Source organism: Aspergillus japonicus (genome assembly GCF_003184785.1).
Source record: "Aspergillus japonicus CBS 114.51 unplaced genomic scaffold BO86scaffold_12, whole genome shotgun sequence".
Classification (NCBI taxonomy): Eukaryota; Fungi; Ascomycota; class Eurotiomycetes; order Eurotiales; family Aspergillaceae; genus Aspergillus; species Aspergillus japonicus.
In genome coordinates this window covers 452,101-473,808 of record NW_020291649.1, presented here as the reverse complement: position 1 = coordinate 473,808, position 21,708 = coordinate 452,101, and the positions used below count along the sequence as shown (strand labels likewise).

The following is a 21,708-nucleotide window of genomic DNA, read 5'->3' as shown; positions in this document are numbered from 1 at the left end:
CTTGTCAACAGTATCTAGTTTGGTCGTCGAATCTCTCGCCGCTGCACCTTCAGCTTGACGGCGGTGGGTTTGTAGAACCAATAGTCTTTGGTTTCAAGGCGGGTTTCGGATGGTGAAGCAAGCTCTAGATAGAACGACCGGAGGATCTGTGGTATGACTTTGTATAACTCGCACATTGCCATCTTCGAGATCGATGAGTACCCACGTTACCGCATAATGGATTGGTGTCAAGTGAGCTTACATGCTTTCCCAGGCAGGTTCTAGACCCTGCACCGAACTGCACCAGGTTAGTTCATATCCTCCAGGTCTTCATTGCTTTGCAGGATTCTCACATGCAGAATATATTGTCCCAGTCGATCAGCCCCCGGACGCATCCACCGTTCTGGACAGAACTCGTCGGCATCCTCCCCGAACACAGCTGGGTCCGATTGCACAATAGGCGCATTCGCACCAATCCGCGTGCTGCCGGGGATCTTGTGGCCAGATACCAGTCGTTCTTCGTTGGCCGTTTGACGGGGCAGTGGCAGCGCTGTGGTTGGATGAACCCGCATGCCCTCTTTGATACATGCGCTCAGAAAGGGTAGTTTCAGAGCCTCGTTGTAGGCGATATGCGAAGCCCCCAATTCTCCCTTGGCAGTCGCCGTGTCGATTTCCTCGAGCACAGCCCGATAGATCCGCCGATCTTTGACGATGTGGAACATGGTAGTCGCCATTGTGATAGCCGTAGTATCGCTCCCACCGAAGCTGCGCATTTATTAGTGGTCAATGCGCCCTGGGTTCGACGGCGAGGACACATACAAGGCAAGGAAAGCCTCCATCTTCACATCCGTTACCTCAAAATCAAGGGACTTTCCTTTGTCATGATAGATATCGAAGATCCGCGTGAGAATGTCGGGATGGCCAGGACGTCCTTCTGCCTTCTTCGCTTCACTTATGCGGTCTTCGACCACCGTATCGGCTGCTTTTGTGAGGTGTTCCAGCGCCCCGAAGGCTTTTCTTATCCGGCCGGACATGAACCCCACGAGCATGAAGATCGGACGGATATAAGACGGCATGACACCAGCGAGGGCCATGGCGGGAATGAGGACGTCGGTGGCTGCTAGGTAGCCCAGGTGGTCGTGTCCATTCTGGAGGAACCCGAACATTCGACCGAAGTAAAACTCCCCGACTGCATCGTATGCATACCTGCCGCATAGCTTGAGTTAAGCGTTGCGTGGTATTTGGGAAGGAGAACTTACATTCGAGCCCACCGGAAGAAATCGACCGTCGCCCCTTGCTGGGCGAGCTCCGCGAAGCGCTCGAGTAGAACATCGGTGCACTTATCTACGTACCTCTCTGCCTGGAGCACGTTTGACATTGAGTAGGCATGGTTCACGATTCGTCGCCTGCGGGCATGCAGCTGTTCGTCGGTAGCTGAGAAATGGTCTGGATATCGTGCTAGACGAGCGTCAGCGTCGTGTTATCGAATGTATCAGAGTTAAACTCACCCCAAGGAGGACGAAAAGCCAAGTAGAAGTCGGTCTACATAGTCAGGTCGGCTTTGTTTTCAAAATTCTTTGAGCGATAGCCAAAAATAGCAGTATGCTCACCTTTTCAGACCCCGAATTGGCACTGTATATAGCCTTCAAGGATCGGGCGTCATTCATGATGAGCTCGTTTGGTGCTATGCGAACAATAGGCCCTGGAGGACATCAGAATAATCGTACGGGCAGAGCAATGTAGTGCTCTCCAAACTTACCGTATCTGCGATGCAGCTCCTTTTGCTCAAGCACTGTCTTGCCACGGGCAACGTGCAGGACGACCCATAGTCGGGAAATTGAGGCCAACGGAGGTCCAGGGAATCTGGCCAAGGGATGGAGCCACCTAGCATAGAGAATCCAACCGCCATAACAGACTGCAAGCAGTATCCCCAGATTTTCGATCGTGGCAGATGGAATCATTGTGAGTTGACCACGGTTTCATTGTTTTCGAAAGCGTGCCGGGGGCTAGCCGGGGTTTATATGCATGTAGGCAACCCATCACTAATAGTAATGCGTCTGGTCATCTGTGCGTCGGTCGACCTCAAATGGCGTCTTGCAGCAATTAGCGAGCTTGGGTCGAGGAGCTATCATGGTTTCGACGTCACCATGCTGGGGTCAGGGATCATAGTCCGCTCTAAGAGCCACCAAGTGGAGATGTCAGCTTTGTAGCGCCAATAGTGACGGATCCGAGATCAAACGGTCCTCGAGCGAGACAGCGATCCCTCGACGGTGCTGTGACCCTTGTTCGCCTTTGCTTAGTCCACGCAAGCAGCCGTTCGATTGGCTAGTCTTATCATCGTGTCACTGATTATCTCTCGGTTCTGGTCAGAAGGCACCAACAGGGATGTCAAGTTGTTGCATAGGAAGACAAACTGGCTTTGTTATTGGGAAGGTGGACAGATGACAGAGAAAGGGAGCTCATGTGCTTGTTTGGCGGAGTAGGGCGTGCCTTTATTAGCCTGCAATTGCCGAGTCGCACTGGCCATCATGGATGTGTACGGAGGACGTCCTACGGGCTTACTGTACTGTACTACATTTCGTGGCAAAACCCTCGCTTTCGAGCAGACGATCTCGGTTCTGACCATAGCAGATTGTACAGCACAGTAAGGAATAAAGTCAATTAGTCAATGATGAAAGAATATCGGATTTCGGAAGAGACGCCTGTCTTATGACAACCGTTCATAGTTCGCCGACTTCTCCGCATCCGCATCCGCATCCGCCACCGCAACCAGCCCTCCGCTTGTTGCTTGTTATCTTATCGCAATCAGTCTTCCCCCTAAACCTTCCAGTACAGTACATCCAACTCTTCACCACCCCATCAACACCAACCTCCTAGACTCCACTCCATCCAGAATGGAAACCCCCCTCCCACCAGCCGCTACCCCAGCCGACCAACCGCCGGTCCTCAATTACATCCTCTCCTTCCTCCTCGTCGGGGTCGCCTGGGGCTTCACGACCCCCTTCATCCGCCGCGCGGCCGCCGACTTCAACGCGCGCCAGGAGGCGCGAACGGGGGTCTCGCCAGACGAGCACGACCCTACAGCTACAGCTACCCAATCCTCAACCCTCTACAACAACAATGCGCCCGAAAGCGGCAACGAAACCGTACCCCTGAACCCAATCCCTTCCTCCGACGAACCCAACCACCCCTCACCCGACAACGACGACAACGACAACGACAGCGCCAGCGAAACCGACCTACCTCCACCCCAACAACCCGTCTGGATGCGCCAGCAGTCCCAAAAATCCTGGCTCCGGACGAAACTCGTCGCCGTGCTCGGGACGGTGGTCAACCTCTTGCGGACGCCGGCGTACTCGGTGCCGTTGGTGGTGAACCTGACGGGCAGTATTTGGTTCTTTCTGTTGGTGGGGAAGCATGGTTTGTTCTGCCCCGCCCGCTCGCAGATCATCGAGGGACTTGGGGGGATCTAAGGAGGCAACCGCTAACTCCGTCTTCGGTGGGTAGAACTCTCCCTCACCGTGCCGTTGGCCAATTCGAGCGCGTTCCTGTTCACGGTGCTGGGCGAGTGGTACGTGGAGCGGAAGGGGATCGCGCGGGAGACGTGGGTGGGGATGGCGTTGGTGTTGGCGGGGATTGCGATTTGCGTGGTGTCGAAGGCGTAGGGTTGGTTTGGTCTACTGGGGGTTAGCTAGCAATCTGGAATTAACTATGAGCCGAGTAAAAGAGTAAGATGTGGTACACTGTAGGGTTGTGTTGCTGGAGATGTCCGTGGTGGTTCTGGAGTGATCGGAACAAAAGGCAAAAAGGCAAAAAGGCAAAAAGGCAAAAAGGCAAAAAGTAAGCATTGCATCATCCGTGAATCGAACACGGGCCTCATCGATGGCAACGATGAATTCTACCACTAGACCAATGATGCTGGTTCATATTATGGTCACCTTGCCTTGACATCATAGACCAATGTACCTTGATACATGAAATAGAGTATAAACAGCAATCAACTGCAGGGGAACAGGTAAACAGGCCCTGATCAATACATCCTGGAAAAGTCTAGACATTAAATCATCCCAATTAAGTGACACAGTCCAGACATAAGTACGTTAGACCCCTCTACTCGCTAAAGCACCAAGCACCAAAGCATTAGACTCACCGTAGAGATAACAATACAACATCCAGTACGCGTACACTAAACCCTGAACCATTCGGCGACATTGTATATTTACCCTCATACTAGCATCAGACCCTACCACCGCCAGCGACATCTAGTGGAAACCACAACAGCCTCAACCCGGCCATACATGCTCCTCCTACATCAACACCAGCAGACCTAGACGGACAAACCTACCAAACAAGTGCAGCCAGACCAAGAGCGATCCGTGCCTTACCCCGGATTTCCATACCCCGGATTCCTTCCCGCCGGGCGGGCGCATCACCACTCCACCTCCGACCCAGCCATGCTCGTGTCCATGCTCGTGTCCAGCAGCAGCAGCAGTCACTACCTATCCTCTACTCCACAACCACAACCACAACCACAACCAGCTACACATCCTAAGTCCATGTATACGTGGAACCTTCACCTCTTCACACTCCCCGAATCCAAGACCATACCCAACCCTCATCCTCATCACCAAGAACCACCCACCACCACCCACCTCAAATCCCAAAATGGACCTCACCGACCCCGCCCACAGCCTCGGAACCTTCCGCACGCGCCCGCGCACCAGCCGCTCCGGCGACCAAGAACTGCCCTGGAAACTGATCATCCCCGGGGGCGATGACGACCCCGCCCACGATCAACAAGAAAAGGAACAGCACAGTCCCCCCATCCTCAAACCCACCACCACCACCACCACCAGAACCCCCGTGTTCCCCCCCTCATCCACAGAATGGTCCGCCCGCATCACCGGGGAAGTCCTCAGCAGCATCGGCAAGAACAGTATTCTCGTTCCGCCACCACGCCCCCAGCAGCAGCAGCAGCGCTCGAGATCCGCTCCAGCGCCTGCACCGGACCTAGATATAGATGCGGTGTCTCCGAAGTCGAAGAATATACCGGGAGTTGGACACGGACACGGACAGGGAGACGGACAAGGGAGGGAAAGGAGCAGCAACAGCCCGAGGCGCGGAACGACTACGATACCACCGGACCTCCTCAACCCTTTCCCTAGTCCAAGCCCAGGCCCAGGCCCAGGCTCAGGCTCAGCCCGACCCCTCCCCCGCCGAGGAGGATCCACCACAGACGTCGCCGGCGGCGGTAGCGGCAGGACCCCGTCCCCGCTTCCTCCATCTTGCACGACAACCGATCTTCCAGGGCTACCTCCAAGTTTAAGCCGAACGGCATCGAGCGAGTCGCCGAAGCCGGGAAAGGGGCCGGAGCAAGACCCAGACCTAGACCCAGACCCAAAGCAAAAGCAGCAGGCCGAAACGCCGAGCAGGCACGAGCGCAAGCGCGAGGACGCGGAGGCGGGGGCGGAGCCGGAGCCGGAGCCGGAGATCGTGATGTTCAGTACGGCGTATCCGGGGCAGGAGTGGCGGCCGGTGGGGCTTATGGAGGCGTCCGGGTGGGGGGATGAGTGACTGACTGTAGGTGTTTGGGGGATTGGGCATGGGATTGGGCACTGGGCGGTTATGGCTAAAGTAATGTAATGAATGGGTGGAGGGTCGGCGCATTCTGGTTTACGGGGTTGGCGTTTTCATGAGAGTGTTTTTGGATGGGTGGTGAGGAGGACCGCGGCAGGCGTTTGTGATTGGAGGTATCATTCAGCTCTGGGATTTTGGGGTCTGTTTGTGTGCCTTGGCTGGGCGTGATCCAGGTTAATTTGGGATAGGGGGTGGATGTGGGATGCATGCATCCAGAAGAATGGGTACTGTGAATACTGTCGTGAACAGTTCAGGGAGCGAGTCGGTCTAGTTATCATGGTAGACGCATGATTTCTGTTGCGGCTAAGTAAGGAGCTGTCAGCTCGCTAGCCCTACACACCCAGAGCAACGGAAGCCCAACCTAATCCAAGAAATCCGAGGAGAAGAGTATATAAGTGTATGTGTATGATGTACAGTACAATGTCTATCCACCACCACCACCACCACCACCTGCCACCGAAACTATCCCTCGAAAATATTACTCCCCAGCTCGACCCCCATGTCCTTGGCCACGCCGCGCATCTGCAACTCGATCTCATCCTCCATCCCACCGCCCAGCCGCAAGAACTGGCGCACCTTCGTGAACCAGAAGAACAGATCCGTCCCGAACAGCACCGCCCGGAACACCAGGTGGGCCCAGGCGCCGCGCAGCCGGGCGGCCACGCCCTCCGGCCGGTCCTCGGCCAGCGCGCGCGAGGCCCACGTGCCCGTGATCTTGACGCGGTTGACGGGGCTGCCCAGGAACTGGTTGTTGGCCTGCACGATGCGCAGGTTGCGCCCGATGAAGATCAGCGGGCGCGGCCACTTCTCCTCGTCCCCCAGGATCTGGCGGATCGCGCGGCGCGCCGACTGCTGCATCTCGTAGTGGAGCGTCGCCGGGTCGGCCGGGGACAGGGTGCGCGAGACGGAGCGGTGGGTCGACAGGTCGCCGCCCCGGTAGGGGCGCATCAGCGTCGCCGACGCGAAGAGGTCGGTGTTCTGGACGCCCCACGAGGAGACGATCTCCGACAGAGTGGGGTTGTCGAAGGTGAGGAGCGCTTTCCAGAACCGCGCGTATTGGTGCCGGAAGGCCGGCTCCATGTGGATGTACAGGCCGTGGTCGATGAGGACGAGCTCCGGGTTGCCCGCAGGCGTCCGTCGGATGAAGATGTTGCCCGGGTGCGGGTCGCAGTGGACGTACCCCCAGAGGAACATCTGCGCGGAGAAGAGGTCGACCATCGTGGTCATGACCTGCTTGAGGGAAAGGCCCAGCCCGCTGTCGCTGTAGCCGCCGCGCCAGTGGGTGCGCTCGGGTTTGAGCTGCGTGGCGTTGCGATCGAGGTTGGGGTTGGGGGTGGGGTTGTGTTGGGCCGTGGTGGAGGGCGGGTCGAGCGGCGTGCCGTGGCAACCGGGGGTGCCTTGACGCCAGCCGCCACGCCAGGGTCGCGTGATGGAGTTCTTGTCCCAGAGGCGGACGCCCTCGATCCACTCGGCGGTCATCACTCGCTTCGAGCTGAGCTCGCGGTAGACCTTGGGGATGTACACTCGGTCGCGGAGGCGGGGCTCGCCGGCCACCAACCGCGCCATATTCTCGGAGTTGTCGGCTTCATTCTCAAAGTCCGTCTCCAGGGAGAGTCGCTCGGTGACGTACGGGACCAGGCTGTAGAACGGGATGTCAAAGAGCCGACTGTAGATCCATGTCACCACCCTGCTGAAGTTAGCGCATGCGGCCAGACGAAAAGCCGTCCAGCGACCCGGAAACATACTTGAACGCCCACAGGTCCCATGTGATCTGCTTGCCGATCTCCCGTTTCTGAATCTTGATCGCCACCTCGCGGCCATCCGCCAGACGCGCCCAATGCACCTGCGCCACGCTGGCACTGGCCCGGGCCGTCCGCTCCATGAGGCCCTTGCCGGGCTCCCCGGCGAACGAGACCCCGAAGACCTCCTCGACGGAGCGACCGCCGAAGTCCTCGCGGATGACCTTCTCGACCTCCTTCCAGTCGTTCTGCGGCGCGTCGTCGAACATGCGCGCGAACATCTTCTGGAACTCGGGCGGCAGGATGGCGGACTGCATGGCGATCGCCTGGCCGATCTTCAGGTACAGGCCGCCATTGTGCCGCAGGAGGTCGGACAGCCGCTCGGCGTTGCGCGTGTGCACGGCGGCGATGGAGCTGGCCAGCGGAGGGTTGGGGCGGAAGTTGATCTTGTAGTCTAGCGCCACGAGGAGGCCTAGGCCGAAGGTGCGCGCCGTGCGGGTCAGGCTGGCGGCGTAGAATTGGTTGTCGACCGCGTAGATCGCCCCGGCGGTGAGGGAGAGATAGACGAGGCGACGCAGCCATTTGCGCGTGCGCGTGTAGGTCTTGGCTGGGGTTGGCTTGCCTAGGGAGGCCGGCGAGGGCGGAACGAAGGGCTGGTATCGCCCGGGGTGGACATGGCGGCGGTTGGAGAGGGCTGGGTACCGCCGCGGCGGAGCTGGGAACTGGAACTGGTGGTGGGCACGCGAGCGGACGAGAAGAGAGGGGGATACAACGGGAGAGCGCAGGAGGCGCAGATAATTGGCTGATGCCATTATACCGAGATATCCAGCGGAAGAAATGGCATGGCGGGGTTGGAAAGAGAGTTGGAAAAACAACTTGGTTGAGGTTGAATGAAGAATGAAGAAAAGAAAAAGAGATGGCGTTGCAGTGGCAGCTGCAAGAGAGGATGACGTGAGGCGGTCGAGTTAAAGCGGCGGAAGGCCGGGGGCGGAGTTAACGCGCTGGCGGAGACGGAGATAAGCCCGATCGGGTTCCCAGCAAGCAATACAGTACATACATACTAGGTAGTATTATTGCATGCATGCAGCAGCAGCAGCAGCAGCAGCAGCAGCAGCAGCAGCAGCTTACTTACATACATACTGAAAGATAGCATGTAACTAGGTACCTTACTGTACAGTACAGTACACAACTAGAAACTATACATCTCCCCCCCCATCACCATCATCTCGCCCCCCAATTGCCGACACACCCCGGCATACTCGCGCATCTTGTTGGGAATGATCTCCTCCCAGAGCTGGTCCTTCTGTACCCACTCGTACTGGGCCTGACAGACCGGCTCGGAAGCCAAGGGCAGCAACCGGGGCAGATGAACCAGCGCGGCCCGCACAAAACTCTTTTTGAAGCAGGAGCCGAACGCGGCCAGGGTCTCTCCATCCGCACAGACATCGCGGCCGCCGTCCAGCAGCGGGCCGCATTGACGCTTGATGAGCGCGGCCACCTCGTCCCCCAGGCGCATCATCGCCGCCTCCTGGTGGTCGGGGTGATCTCCCCAGGCCAGGAGGCTGCGGACGGCGGGCCGGAAGGTATGGTTGCGCGTCCAGAGGTCCCAATGCGCGACCGTCGGTCGACAGCCTTGGTCGCAGATCTCCTGTTGGAACTGCTCGAGGAGAGCGTGCGGACGACTGGTGAGGGCAACGATGGCCTTGAAGCAAGTGGCGCTGAATTTGGCAGTGACCGGGGAGATAACAAGCACTATCCAGAGGCCAAGAATGAGAAGCCGCATGGTTAAACGGCAATAATGGGTTATACGTGATGTAAGGAGACCGGAGGGGAGATGAAGAGAGAACAGAAAAGAAAGAGTGAACGATAGGAGTCAAGTGAGAGGAGAGGAGGAGAAGTGTCGAACATGTCGAACACTGAGAGGAGGAGGGGGGAAGAAGGAAAAGAGTGGAAGTGGCAGTGTTTCTTCTCTGTCTCTCCCCTGGATGATCGACAAACCACCCCCAGTTCTCTTCCCTTCCCTTCCCCCGCATCAATTCTTCCCCCCATAGTCCATCCAGCTTCAACCTCCCCTCCGGCAATCCTCGGGCATCATTCGGAGATTCCCACTCTGAATTCAAGCCCTCAACGCACCGGTCCTCTGCCTTCCGGCCACCAAAGATAGGACCCCCCCCCCCTTCCAACCTCCCCGCGGAAGAAAAACAATGAGAACAAAAACCAACAACCTGCATGCTCTCCTCAATTAATGAACCGAACTGAGCCCTAATGCCCTCACCCCCACCATCGATTTGATGTCCTCCAGCAATCGAACACCTAACAAAGCAGACCATTGGCCAAATCCAGGATTCCTCTCGATGTGATAGATCGAGCATCGATCGCTTAGCTGTCCGTCTAAGGTAATCTCGACAATTCCTTTCTTTCTTGCTTTCTTTCTCTGCCCGCCACAACCGACAATGCCCGGCCGGAAGATCACCCACACCACCCAGAGGGGGAGGGGGGCAGTAGAGTTCGTGATATCCGCGGCCAGCGCGGGTACACCCGTACAGCAGGAGGGGGGAGGGGGGGCGTCGTCCGTGGACCATCCTCGCGGCAAATCGTGAACGCGAACGTAAAAAACTCTGATATCGATGTATCAATCATATCGATGATCCTGCAGAGGGACGATAATGTTGTTTGCGCATCGCATGCATTGACACTCACCTTCCCATAACCACCACCGCACTGATTCCGATCATCCAACTCGCAGCAAGACTATTGAACGATAGACGGACCCCCCCCCCACCAAAAAACTCCCCCGTTGTCCTCCTGCAGGTAAGAAATATACCGCGTGCAGATGAGACTGGGACGTCCTTGTGCGAGCTGTCGGATCCCGCTCACCTGATCGGGACGGTGCGACGGGAGGAATGCGGGGAGGCAAGGCCCGGGGGAGAAGAGATTACTCGATTGAGGTGCCCCAAAGTGCTAGGTCAGATTGGAATGGATGGTGTGGAGGGTCGGGGGCGGTGTCGGGCAGCCGGGCTTCTTTGTTCTCCCTCGTCGGGGACCTGAATCAAACAAGGGGGAGGGGGGAAAAGTGAGCTTCGATGAGACGGAAGAATGGGGCCATGGCTGGGGAGAGGGGGGCAGAGCCAGTCCGTCACGGAGCTGATTAGATTGGGTTTGAAGTTAAGGTTCCTCCCTACGGAGCAATAAGGGGCTGGCTAGCATTACAGTTGCCCGAAAGCGTGCGAGGTCCGGTTGTGAGTTCACATTGATTCATTAGAGTTATTCGCTATCCGTAAGTGTAGATAAAAGTCGACCACTATGCTAATGCCGAAACCGTTCGTCCCAGGTGTATATCCCCCCCTTGCGTCTGATGCCCGAAACTCCTCGCTAAAACCAACCAAATCCGAAATGATAACATGGAGAGAGACAGGACATGAGAAAGATGAAACAGATGGAGAAGAGAAATGCCAAGTGGCAGTACAAGGAAACGCCTCAAGGAGTGAGATCTAGAATGCCTGTAGTGATGGTGATGGTGATGATGACAATAAGACAAATGAAAAGCCGTCGTCCCGGACAGGGTATTTGCGCTGTGGATGAAGTCTAAAAGAGTAGAGAAAGGCTCAAAATGCGAAGTCAAAAGCTCAGAAAAAGAAGAAGAATGTCGAAGGGAGACGATGATTGGATGAAGAAAAGAAAGGAATGCCCGTCAGGCATGTCGCTGGCGTCGGCGCAGCTCGTCTCGGCTCAAAAAGCGACGAATACGCGAAACAAAGCGGCCGGCAGTGGAGTCTGCGTCAGGGTTAGCGTGGCTCACATGCACCTGGGGTGACAGGTCACACTGGTGGGCGAACATACCACTGTATCGGCGGCCACTGGGCTTAGACGAAAAATGCTCCGGGGTGGGCGGATAAGACATATCGGTCCAGTAGCATGTATCCGGATAGTCTGCGAGGTGGCGGGCCTTGGCCCATGGATTCTCGTCGGATTGCAATTGCAGGGCGACAACATGCGGGTACAGTGATCCCAGTGGATAGAGGATCTCCTCGGGAGAGCGTTGTCGGTCAATGTCCAGACTCTGGCTGGTCTGTTGAGTATCAGTATTCCGTTATCGGTGATGAGGCTGGCGTGATACTCACGTAAGGCTCGTAGTTGCTCTTGTAAGTCATGGTGGATGTGAGGTTGTAAGAGATGTGATTGATGTGATTTGAGAGATCGGTGGTGGGTAGGTAGTATGTGTAGTGGTTCGGCGGATCGGTGTATAGAACGATGTAGAACGGCAGAGGATAGCGATCGATAGATATAGATCTCGCGATTGACGAAGAATGTGATTGCTGAAAGAGAGACACGTTCTCTGAAAAGACTTTGGAACTGGATGGAGACAAGCTCGGGAGAAACCTTGATAGTTATATAACATGCGGCCGAACAGCCGTGCCCTGGTGGAGGTCAGAGGAGATTGTCAGCCACGCCTGGCTGGTTTTAGTTGAAGGTGGGGAGCAGCTGCCACGCATCGACCTGACCTGACCCTGGCTAGCCTTGTTGTTTAATTGGCATTTTTTTTTTTCGTTCGCTTATCCTGGCAACAATTAGAAAATCCAAACCTTCTTTTCATTTTCCTTTTTCTTGACCGAATTAATCAACTAACTAATCTATTGTTCACCGATGGCTGACAATTTACGAGATCCCAGCCGCGAGGATCACCGACCAGGATAATCCCAGTCGTGCCGGCCGACCAGGAGCGAGGAGTCGATGGATCGCATCGCCGGGCCTGATTTGAATTTAGGTCAGGCATGATCTCATCATCACTTCAGTGGTCGCCAGATCAATTTCAAGGTTAGGTTAGAGCGAAAACCGGGCGGGAAACCGGGTTAGTCGCAGTTGCCCTGGGCTAATTCAGGTCCGACGGGTTGACGGCGACCGCATTGTCCAGGCTGACTGGCGGACGGTCTCAGGAACTAGCTGGCCCTAAGCAGGATAGCTGAGAGCATCTTCATCTGTCGATTTGTGACCATCCAGTCATCGATCGGGAATGGCCGCAGGTGGGACTCCACTCGGTCAGGCACTTGGTTTCGAATCCGGATCCAGTGCGTCAGAGGGCGGGGACTGCAGCACTACTGTTTAGTGTGTTTAGTGTGTGTTGCTGCATCGACTGCACGTCTGCTTCGCTCGCAGGAGTAGTCTAGCTGATCGACCGCCAGCATGGCCGAGTGGCCGGTGGCCGGGGTGTCCGATGGACGGCGATCAAGCCTGTCGCCTGCTTCCCCTTGCATGGGAGAAAGCCGGTCAGGTCGGACTATCGTCCACGTTGTGCCGTTCCTGGGGGGTTGCATATGTATGGTGACGCGCCTGTACACACCCTTTTCTTTTTTTTGCTCGATTGAAGAACAAGGAGAAGTTGGTCAGGGTGGCCACCGAGTGGGAAGAGGAGGGTTGTGTCACGATTGCGTCGGAGGGTCAGCAGGAGAGATGGTGCGGGGGATGGAGACTACTGTGTGAGAGTGAGCGAGTGTCAGTCAGCAGCGGAGCTGTCACAGATCGGTGGGTGACTATTGATTCCTGCCTGGGAGCCTGTTTTCTCAGGAGGCGGAGGGCGGATGGGACCCTCTCCACTCCTCCATCTCCATCGCTATTCCTCACCATTATCCTCTTAGTCCCTCAGCTAGCTCTTAGGACGCAGCGTAATATTAATCTATTTCACTTCCTAGGATCCTATCAAAGGTCGGGATAAGCGAAATCGCCGCTAATGTCCGTGTTTTCCAAATCCTGGTGTCTCTAGCGCCAGGGAGTTGTCCAGGTTCTCGGGTCTGGATGCACATAGTATGGATAGATGGATAGACAATGCGAAGGTCTAGATGGGGAGCTGCTGACGGGTAGGCAAGCATTGGGTAGACTATTGGATACTGAATAACTAACGCGACAAGGATGCAGCGAGGACGAGAGACCTTACACAGTGCAGTTACATCTTCCCTGTCGACTATCTGCATGCCTGGCAGCCTCAGGCCTCTCAATAGGGCTGCACAGCCACGCTCCGACGGCCCCGCCGGCCCCGAACATCTGCGGACTGCGAACAGATCTGTGGCGGTCTGGCGGAGAAGCCCGTGGCTTGACCCTGTCCGTCTCCGCTTAGGGCGTCAATAGTCGGGATAGCTTCACACCCACGACCGTCGGCTCTCCACACTCCCCTGTCATGCGGCCCCTCGCCGTGAGCTTGAGCTTGTTGCTGTTTTCTTTCCCCTTCGGGACGGCCATCGGGCTGGCCGCCATCCCCCCTCCCCCCCTTGTCCCGAGGGGAGGGGTCCGAGAAGTATAAGGAGGAGATTCCCTCGTGTCGATTCTCCTCTCAGATCATCCATCGTGCACCATTTACTCGTTTGCATCCGTCAGCCAGCACATGTCTACGTCCCATGGCGCTAAGTCCAGTCCCCTCCGAACACGATTATCAGCGAAGCTCTCCGTCAATGGACTGGTCCGATCAGTCGCCCATCGCTTCCCCCGACTGTTTTCCCGCAAGTAAGAAAGCCTTTTGGATCAAGCCTTCCCGCGCACCTCTAAAGATCACGGCCCCTGGGCCACACAGAATCTCTCTCGCTGGACACCACTGAACTCCAATCCGGTTCTAGACCTGTGAATATGTCCCCAGCCGGCGGCGGGCCATCCACGCCCGCGTCGTCTTCATCCACCTCGACGAAATACTCGTCTGCTGCTCCCGAATCACCTGCTGCTGCTGCTGCTGCTGCTGCTGCTCCAAGACAGCAACAGCAACAGCATCAGCAACATCCCTTTTTGCCGATCTCACCGGACACGGCTGCCAATCCATCTGCAGATCCGTCGTCGACTCCGCTCGACCTGCTGGACACATGGTATCCGCAGTATCTGCGCTGCACGCAGTACTTCCTCGAGCAAGGCCAATTCTCGCCCGCGGTCCTATCGCTAGCCGCGTTTCTGAACATCCGTCTACCATGCCAGCGGATCGAGCACCAACCAACCTCCTCCTCCTCCTCCTCGTCCTCCTCCTCGGACGCAGCAGCAACAACAGCGACAGCAACAGCAACAGCAACAGCAACAGCAGCAGCAGCTCACGTGCAGCTGCGGCGGTACATCCGACGACTCGTGGTGACGGGGCACGACAGCCCGGAGGTGCTGCAGGCCTTCTTCGGGGCGGGGTGGGCGGGCGGGGTGGGGTGTGTGGTGCAGCAGGAGCGGCAGACCTACCTGTTTACGGCGAAGAGCAGCGGGTGGGCGGCGACCAAAGCGGCGTACGACCTGCCGCCGGACGAGCAGACGCCCTTCCTGCGTCCGTTGCGGGCGCCGGCGGAGGAGGAGCTGCGGCTGGCGGAATCGCGGTGGAGTGACTGGTTGGCGATGGAGGATTGGATGGTGGGGCCTCGGAGTCCGTGGAGTGGTTGATGGTGATTGATGATGTTTACGATTTGGGGTTTTGGCGCTTGTTTTTCTCTGTTCGTTCGTTTCGATTCAATTCCTTTGCCTTGGTTTAGATTGACAACAATGCAGCCGAACATGATTTTCTGCATCGGCAATCGCGAAATGATGAGAAGGATTGTCATCCCGGTACGGAGTATACTGCCCAAAGCCACGCCTCTCATTCCCGGATCCGGGTTAGCAGACTTAGGTTACTAGTAACCCTGGGCTCGAGTACGACACTCCAGATAATATGAGGATCAATTAAGACTCGGGTGAAAGTAGTGTAGTGTCGATCCAGCGGAAGATTCCAAATCGTGTTGTGAACCCCATCCAACTAGACTAGACCCGGAACTCGATAAACTACTTACGTTCCTGGGCAATGGGCAGTGGGCATTAGCATTAGGGGCGGGAATGAATAAACCAAACCCCCCCCCCCAAAAGCACGCGACCCAGTGCACTGGACCTGTCAAATTGTCAAGCCCCTCCTCGATCATCGGCGCTAAAACAATTGCATTGAGACATCAAGCCCCAAGCTGAAAGAAAGCTGAAAGCTGAATGGTGGGTGCTGCATGGTGAATGGTGCGGTGAAGGGGGGAAAAAAGATGGGGCAGGAAAAAAAAAAGGGGGAAGCCCACATGGGGTTGTTCCGTGTCAACTTCAAGGTTCGAAGTTGACTCACTGGCGGTCAGCCAGCCACATGTGTGTGCATGGAACAATCCATGGAAGATTCTTTGCCATGCACGGCTAATGCATGAGGGGTGACAAAAATAGGTACCCAGCCTATCCCTCCAGGTCAAGTTTGAGATTGCGTTTGTGGTTGGTGTTTGGTTTGACTGCCCAAGTCTCACCCTAGTTTGAGGTTCTGGCTGCACCGCCCAGTCATTTCTTGGCTTTGGTCGGGGAATCCGAGCGTTCATTCAGGAACAGGCTGACTAGACCTGGGGGAATTCTTGGTTACTAGTACCTAGTAAACTAGTTTCAGACTCACTGGAAGTCGGCCCAGGAATCTTAATGTTATGAATCCGACCGCCAAATCAGCCCGACTCTCGAGTTGTCAGGCTGTCAGGCTGTCCGGACTGTCAGCATGACAAATACTCTAGACTAACTACGCAATCTTGAGTGAGAGTGACTTATCGTCACTTAACTTATCTTGGTCAACAGAATAACTACTACCGGGTACGGGGTAACCAAGTCAGGGATTCTGTAAGTCCACTAAACTAATCCTTAGTGTAGATGGCGATCTTCTGGGCGGCCAAATGACTCACCTCGTTTCTACACAGTAGTTATCTTAGTATAACTACTATGTAAATTAGCCCCCAAGTCCCAACCGAATTCCCCTCTGCCTTGACCTGTCATATTGGAAATCCTCGCCGATCACCCCAAGCCAAGCATCAACGGACAAGAACTCGGATAATTCTACTTGCTTTTGTTCCCTGTCCTTTGACCGCCAGTATTCCACTGTGCATGTACAGACAGTACTGTCTGGACTGTACCCCAGGAGGGCAAATTCTCCGATCTACCGTCCGCCCGTGGACAACCGACCTAAGCGACCTGAATAAATCCTTCCGAGCCGTCAACCTGAATCGATAGATCCAGATCCAAAAAGAGTCAATCAAGCTGGACGACAGCCACCGAAAATCCTGCCACCAAAAAAAAAAAAAAAAAAACAATCCCTTTCCCACAACCCCGTATTCAACCAAGTGTGGGCTACCCCCCCCCCCCCCCCAATCCCAACACGATGGATCCAGATCTAGATCCTGTGGTGATTCACGAGCTCCCGGCCTCAACCTGGTCCGCGCCATCTGGGATCCTCACGCGCCTCCGATCCCATCTGCCCTACTCGATCCCCCTGCTGCGTCGCATCCAGCATCACCGCGCGTATCCCACCTCCACCGCCGTCGTCGTGGCGACGTTTGCGGCGGATGCGGATGCAGGCCCACCGGTCCATGAAGCGACGCGCTGCACTCCCGGCAGTGATGCACCAGCCGCACCAGCCGCACCACCAGAAGAAGAAGAAGAAGAAGCAGACGCAGAAGGACCCTGGCTAGCAGCCTACATCGACCTGCACGCCGGCCGCGAAACCCAAGTGGTGATCTACAGCAGCGCCGAAGCGACTTCTGTACTCGATATCCCACTCCCCCGTAGCCACAGCAATGCCCCACAGAGTCCGGAGACCGGTGCGGACCGGCTCTCCCTCCTCCATCCGGAGCATGCCCAAACAATCCGCCGCCAACTCCTCGCCCTCTTTCAGCACATCCACACCCGCCTGCTCCCCGCGTACACCGCCCACCTCGCTGCGACAGCGACAGCAACAGCAACAGCAACAGCAACAGCAAAAGACCACCAGCTCGCCCCGCCCCCGCCGCAGGCCTTTCTCATCGGGAACCTGCACACGGGCCTACTGGCGTTGCTTGTTGGGGAGCTTCCCCAGAAGGAAGGGGGGTGGGATGTGGAGCTGCAGGAGTTGGGCAAGGTGTATACGTCTGGGTCCGCGGCGTTCGTTCCGGGGATCAAGGTGCATCGCTACGATCGTTCCCCGTATGTCAAGTATCTGTTTGGGCGGGAGGTGGTTTGTGCTGGTGCTGGGGCTGGGGCTGGTGCTGGTGCTGCTACCCCGGCCGGCTTCCGATTCCACACCCGGGAGGGACGGCGCGGCGTCCAGCCGGAACATTTCGCCCTCGTGCGGAGCCGCACGGTGATTCCGCGGTCGGATGCGACGTTGGCGATGTTGCCGGGGGCGGCGATTTATGTGCAGCGGGAGCTGCAGCAGCAGCAGCAGCAGCATGCCGGGACAGTTGGTGCAGGGGAAGAGGACGCCGAAGACCCCGTGGCGTGGGCGTTTCTCGGTCCCGATGGGTCGCTGGCGACGTTGCATGTTGAGGCGGCGTATCGGGGGCATGGGCTGGCGGGGCGGGTGGCGCTGGAGGCGATGAGACGGGGGATGGTGGAGGATGGGCGGTGGTGGACGAGGGAGGATGACCCCGATACCGGTATGCTGGTGCATACGAATGTGGCGATGGGGAACGGCGCGAGTCGGCGGGTGATGGAGAAGTTGGGGGGGAGGGTTGGCTGGACGGTGACTTGGACGGTGGTGGAGATGTTGTAGTTTAAAAGTACGTATCCAGTTCTGTGTAAGGCAAGGCGTGGATAGAGCGCCGCACGATGGCCTGTGTTGTTCTTCGAGGAAATGGCGGCATGCCAGCAAGAGCCGTCCTGATTCGAGGGTGTCGAAAGGGAATAATATTCGAAGGGCGGGGACTACTCCGTGAATATCATATACATCCATCGAGGCTCTTCAGAGTTCGTCGCCGATTATGTACCCGTACCGTACCATATCCATGCTCGCTCGGATTGAATCGCCCAATCTCGAGCGGGAAATTCCAACATCGGTAGGTTGAAATTGTGCCAGTGATTCCGGCTTTTTCTGCCTCTCCCCCGCGGGCAACGCCCACTGCACCATGTACGCTGACCTCAGGAGTTTGGTCCGCGGTGGGCCGTTCGGACGGTTCGAACGCCATCATCGCTCGGAGCAAGTCCTCCAGCGCACGGAGGTCCCCAGCTGCAACGTCCCATTGGCACGTCGGCGCCGTCTCGCCACGGCCCAGGGACCCCCAATTCATCCGCCTCGAAGAATTCGGCGCGTGTTGCGCCCACGAATTCCACCATCGTAGGGGCGGGGGCCCCCAGGGGGTTGACCATCTCGGCGACAATGTCGTCTCGGTCCCAGGCGAATGTCTCAAATAGGGGGCGCTCGCCCAGGACCTCATACAAGTCGACGCCGAGGGTCCAGATATCGGCCGCGGTGGGCTGAAGGATGGGCTCGTTGAAGAGGTCTTCGGGTGGGGAGTAGAGGGCCGGGGGTGTGAAGAGTCGGCGAGGGTCTCCGTGCCACAAGAAAGGACGTTCCGTAATCCGAGATGATGATTTCGGGGTCATCCAGCTCGTTGGCGGGCATGCCCAACGCCATGGGATAGATGGCATGCGGCGGTGCGTGGGGGTCCCCGGGCTTTCCATCTACGCGCCGGATAGGAACCGCGAAGGGTTCGCCGAAGCGCTCCTATAGCTCGGCTGTGCTTAGGCCGTCGAAGTTGGGGATGCGTAAGAGACAGTTGCGCAGATGGAGATCTGCTGGATTAGTATGCACGATCAGTGAACAGCGATGCACGGATCCTCACCTCCGTGGCATACCCCGGTTGCATGCAAATAAGACAGCCCTAAGAGGAGCTGGGCGGCGATAGATCGAGCAGCGTCCACTGGAAACATGAGATTTGTGCTGTCCTCCTTAGCCTTAGCAATACTACCTCCCGCAGGTTCTCCGACCAAGCACCGATGATGTCCGTTTGGACCGTGGAACGAGAATTGGTCCAGTAGCCGCGGAATAACATGAGCAAGGTCACTCTTCATCAAGTGTTCAAGGACGTCCCCCTCGCGGCTATCTGATGATGCTCTCGCAGTCAGTATCTTTAGCGATACATAGCGCTGGCGTTGCTGATCCCGCGCGAGCCAGATGCTTGAATATCCACCAAACCCAAGCTTGTGAACGACAGTATAGCGGCCGCTACCAAAGCGGTCTCCGATCAGAGTTGGGTGGTATCCGCCAGGCACATATTCCTCAAGATATTCAACATCTACCTCAGGGTGGTATAGATCGTCCATGGACGCGTTAGCCGCGGTATGAAAGCGCCGAGGTGGGTGCGGTGACGGAGAGGCTCTGAGGTGACGGCGGGTCTTTGGTATGATGCGAAAGCGGCACAGGCAAAAGTCCTGATTCTGTCGACGAAATACCACTGGTTGCGAGAATGGGCGAGGAAGTCTCCAGCTAGGGTTCATCATTCTCAGAGTGATGTTCTTGCAGAGGTCATCGAACGACGCGCTATTCCTGCCAACACTGAAAGCTGCAGTAAGGGACATTTACTTAGTAACAATGGGTCTCATACTAGGGCTAGCGGGTGGGCCGTATGAGGGTCGAGGCCACATGACGTCAGTCACTTTGTTGAATTGAAAGCGCGGTTGGTAGAAAAAAACATGAGGCATATGATTATCGAAAGCAGCCTTTTGACTGTACTGCCATGGCTATACAATATCTTAAAATACGTAAGTCCTGCACTAGACAGACCCAATGCGGGTGTGGAAGGAAGGGATAGTCGGCTGTGTGCTTAAGACGAGCTCGCGCAAGGCCACGGTTCTCCGCGTCGTACTTAACAGCATCATCGTCAGAGGGAGTCGGTATATAAACATAAACAACCAAACATGATCCTCTAAAAACGCAACCAAAAAGCAACAGGCTGAACCAAACGACCCCTCTCTCCCAAATACCAATGCCAACACCAACACCAACACCCCCAACCAAATATGCAATCCCCCTAGCCCACCTGACTACTAGTACCAAGCAGGAAAAAACAACATCCCAAGAATCAGTCAAAAACCTCATCCCCACCCACCGTCAGAACACTAGCAACCATCACCGCCCCATCCGCCGTAATAATCCTCCTCTCCCTCGCCCCATCCCTATCCCCCTCCTCACCCCCCTCCTCCCACCGCCTCCCCCGCCAGGGAACATTAATCAATTCCCTCTCCATCCGCGCCGGCAACTCCGCTCGCTGCCGATAGAATCCCGTATCCGATAATTCGGCCGCTGTGGCTGCTGCCCTTCTTCTTTCTGTGCGTGAAGTCCGAGTACCAGCGGTAGCAGTACCACCACCAGCAGCCGCAGCAACAGCAGAGGCAGGAGCAACAGCACCCCCCAAAGTCCCCCCCCCCCCCCCCCCCCTCATCGGCACAGGAGGCTTCACATTAACATGAACATTCCCATTAACATGATGACCCCGCATCCGCCCCGGCGCAGGGGGAGGTTTCTTGGTAGGCGTGGTCTCCGGCGAGACGAGCGGGCTTACGCTTTCGGGGTTGCTCGAGCGCATCGCGAGGTGGCGGTCTCGGTCGTTGAGCGGGGAGATTTGGATTTGCGGGGAGGGGGAGGGAGAGGGAGACGCTAGGTCGGGGGCTTTTTGGCGGGGAGGGGTGACATAAGGCTTTATTTGTGGGGGTGGGGTTGGAGTTCGAGTTTGGGTGCGGTTTGGGGGTGGGGTTTTTAGGGTTGCTGATGCTGGTGGTCGTGGTATTGCTGGTGCTGGTGCAGGTGCTAGTGTCGCTGGTGCTGGCGCTGGCACTGTGATCGTAATATCAGGTGGCCGTGCTTGCGCCGGCGCGTGTAGGTGCGAGTCTGTGCCCGAATTAGCTACTTTCTCTCCATTTAAGTCTTCAGCCTCAAGAAAGAAGGGGCAAAAGAGAAGCGAACCCTTCGTCTCCACCATCTCCGTCCCACTCTCCTCGCCCCCGATTAACCGCTTTACTTTCGCCGTCGACCCCGACCCCAAAGTCCCAGGGTGGCGCCAGTGGAGGAGCCGGAACTGGCCGCGTCGGCGTTTTTTGGCCCGGTAGATCGAGTACAGCACCAAGGCGGCGAGGATGAGGAGGGCGAGGATGCCGCCTACGACGCCGGCGATGAGGGCTTGGTTGATTCGGTTGGGTTTGTGGTGTGTGGTTGCTGGGAGTATGGGTGTGGATGTGGTTGTTGCTGTATTGGCTGTAGTAGTAGGGCGCGTAGCCGTTGGGACTGTGGTGGTGGTGGTGGTGGTGGCTGATGTGGTCGAGCGGGATGATGGTGATGTCGAGGTGGTCTTGGTCTTGACTTCGACAACGGTGCTCTTCGATGAGGTTGAGGATATCTTGCTGGTGGCGGGTTCACTGCGACTACTGCTGCTGCCGCCGCCGCCGCTGCTATCATCCGCACAAACCCCCGAAGTACATGGATCAACCGAGCAACATCCACTATACCCTCCCTTCGCACACACATACCACTGGGTATTCGCCGGACAGGAATCACTCGCAGCTCGGACGGCGAGGGCGGCCATGGCGGTGATTCCCTGTACTTCGCTATACTTCGTCTCAA

General features: G+C 56.8%; 10 protein-coding genes and 1 non-coding gene across 11 annotated transcripts; 4 read left to right on the top strand and 7 right to left on the bottom strand.

Moving 5' to 3' along the window:
- Positions 1–14: 14 nt before the first annotated feature.
- Positions 15–1,940, bottom strand: BO86DRAFT_308523 (cytochrome P450; the record flags this gene model as incomplete). Its single annotated transcript, XM_025667779.1, has 8 exons — positions 15–182; positions 242–277; positions 333–744; positions 799–1,185; positions 1,239–1,437; positions 1,500–1,521; positions 1,590–1,681; positions 1,739–1,940. The coding sequence occupies 8 exons, from the start codon at positions 1,938–1,940 to the stop codon at positions 15–17; spliced, it is 1,518 nt and encodes a 505-aa protein (XP_025529719.1).
- Positions 1,941–2,507: 567 nt separating this feature from the next.
- BO86DRAFT_446893 (uncharacterized protein) lies at positions 2,508–3,837 on the top strand (the record flags this gene model as incomplete). The annotated part of the gene is made up of 3 exons (XM_025676551.1): positions 2,508–2,547; positions 2,896–3,399; positions 3,487–3,837. The coding sequence occupies 3 exons, from the start codon at positions 2,508–2,510 to the stop codon at positions 3,642–3,644; spliced, it is 702 nt and encodes a 233-aa protein (XP_025529718.1). The 3' UTR covers positions 3,645–3,837.
- On the bottom strand, positions 3,828–3,898 carry BO86DRAFT_t94. The gene has a single exon. It is a non-coding gene; the product is annotated as a tRNA-Gly (tRNA).
- Positions 3,899–4,380: 482 nt separating this feature from the next.
- On the top strand, positions 4,381–5,818 carry BO86DRAFT_425964 (uncharacterized protein; the record flags this gene model as incomplete). The annotated part of the gene is made up of 1 exon (XM_025675502.1): positions 4,381–5,818. A coding segment is annotated over one exon (1,173 nt), but the record flags the coding sequence as incomplete, so codon positions are not given.
- A 254-nt stretch (positions 5,819–6,072) lies between these two features.
- On the bottom strand, positions 6,073–8,270 carry BO86DRAFT_387661 (ABC1 kinase family protein). The gene is made up of 2 exons (XM_025671647.1): positions 7,362–8,270; positions 6,073–7,303 (listed from the first exon to the last, which is right to left on the bottom strand). Exons 1-2 carry the CDS (start codon positions 8,165–8,167, stop codon positions 6,079–6,081), a joined length of 2,031 nt encoding a protein of 676 aa, XP_025529716.1. The 5' UTR covers positions 8,168–8,270; the 3' UTR covers positions 6,073–6,078.
- Positions 8,271–10,995: 2,725 nt separating this feature from the next.
- On the bottom strand, positions 10,996–11,739 carry BO86DRAFT_35247 (uncharacterized protein). Its single transcript, XM_025669483.1, has 3 exons — positions 11,477–11,739; positions 11,196–11,424; positions 10,996–11,129 (listed from the first exon to the last, which is right to left on the bottom strand). Exons 1-3 carry the CDS (start codon positions 11,504–11,506, stop codon positions 11,047–11,049), a joined length of 342 nt encoding a protein of 113 aa, XP_025529715.1. The 5' UTR covers positions 11,507–11,739; the 3' UTR covers positions 10,996–11,046.
- A 1,188-nt stretch (positions 11,740–12,927) lies between these two features.
- Positions 12,928–13,421, bottom strand: BO86DRAFT_35244 (uncharacterized protein). The gene has a single exon (XM_025669481.1). It carries the CDS (start codon positions 13,319–13,321, stop codon positions 13,022–13,024), a length of 300 nt encoding a protein of 99 aa, XP_025529714.1. The 5' UTR covers positions 13,322–13,421; the 3' UTR covers positions 12,928–13,021.
- A 759-nt stretch (positions 13,422–14,180) lies between these two features.
- On the top strand, positions 14,181–14,735 carry BO86DRAFT_298930 (uncharacterized protein; the record flags this gene model as incomplete). Its single annotated transcript, XM_025667431.1, has 2 exons — positions 14,181–14,289; positions 14,380–14,735. Coding segments are annotated over 2 exons (465 nt in total), but the record flags the coding sequence as incomplete, so codon positions are not given.
- Positions 14,736–16,497: 1,762 nt separating this feature from the next.
- On the top strand, positions 16,498–18,035 carry BO86DRAFT_358357 (uncharacterized protein; the record flags this gene model as incomplete). The annotated part of the gene is made up of 3 exons (XM_025669740.1): positions 16,498–16,732; positions 16,793–17,172; positions 17,221–18,035. The coding sequence occupies 3 exons, from the start codon at positions 16,498–16,500 to the stop codon at positions 17,863–17,865; spliced, it is 1,260 nt and encodes a 419-aa protein (XP_025529712.1). The 3' UTR covers positions 17,866–18,035.
- A 487-nt stretch (positions 18,036–18,522) lies between these two features.
- BO86DRAFT_417472 (kinase-like protein) lies at positions 18,523–19,415 on the bottom strand (the record flags this gene model as incomplete). Its single annotated transcript, XM_025675030.1, has 2 exons — positions 18,523–18,816; positions 18,948–19,415. 2 exons carry the CDS (start codon positions 19,413–19,415, stop codon positions 18,523–18,525), a joined length of 762 nt encoding a protein of 253 aa, XP_025529711.1.
- Positions 19,416–20,173: 758 nt separating this feature from the next.
- Positions 20,174–21,670, bottom strand: BO86DRAFT_377677 (uncharacterized protein; the record flags this gene model as incomplete). Its single annotated transcript, XM_025670594.1, has 1 exon — positions 20,174–21,670. The coding sequence occupies one exon, from the start codon at positions 21,668–21,670 to the stop codon at positions 20,174–20,176; it is 1,497 nt and encodes a 498-aa protein (XP_025529710.1).
- Between the last annotated feature and the right edge of the window lie 38 nt (positions 21,671–21,708).